At 75.4% G+C, this 248-nt stretch overlaps 1 protein-coding gene across 1 annotated transcript in view; it reads right to left on the bottom strand.

The window, feature by feature from the left end:
- Positions 1-114, bottom strand: part of CLCN6 (chloride voltage-gated channel 6) — a 23,160-nt gene extending 23,046 nt beyond the window's left edge. Inside the window, exon 1 of the mRNA XM_024210565.3 lies at positions 35-114. Within this exon, the coding sequence (XP_024066333.1) occupies positions 35-109 (75 nt within the window). The 5' untranslated portion in view covers positions 110-114. The remainder of the gene's footprint in view (positions 1-34) is intronic.
- Positions 115-248: the final 134 nt, after the last annotated feature.

Here is a 248-nt window from a genome sequence, read left to right as displayed (position 1 = left end):
CCGCTCCCAGTCCCGGCCCCCGCCAGTCTCCTACCAGCTCCTCCGGGGTGCGGCTCTCCCTCTCCCCGCAGCACCGGCAGCAGCACCAGGGGGCCCCGCACCCCGCCATCTTCCCCCGCCAGCCGCCCACCCCTCACGTGACCCCAGAGCAAATCACGTGACGTCTCCCTAGCCCCGCCTGTTCTCTCCCCACGTGCGAGGGGAGGCGCGGGCCGCCCGGCGCAGGATCGCGTGAGAGGGGCGGGGGG

This window comes from Terrapene carolina, unplaced genomic scaffold (genome assembly GCF_002925995.2).
Source record: "Terrapene carolina triunguis isolate 2854851 unplaced genomic scaffold, T_m_triunguis-2.0 Scaffold714, whole genome shotgun sequence".
Lineage (NCBI taxonomy): Eukaryota > Metazoa > Chordata > Testudines > Emydidae > Terrapene > Terrapene triunguis.
This window is presented reverse-complemented; position numbering and strand designations above follow the sequence as displayed.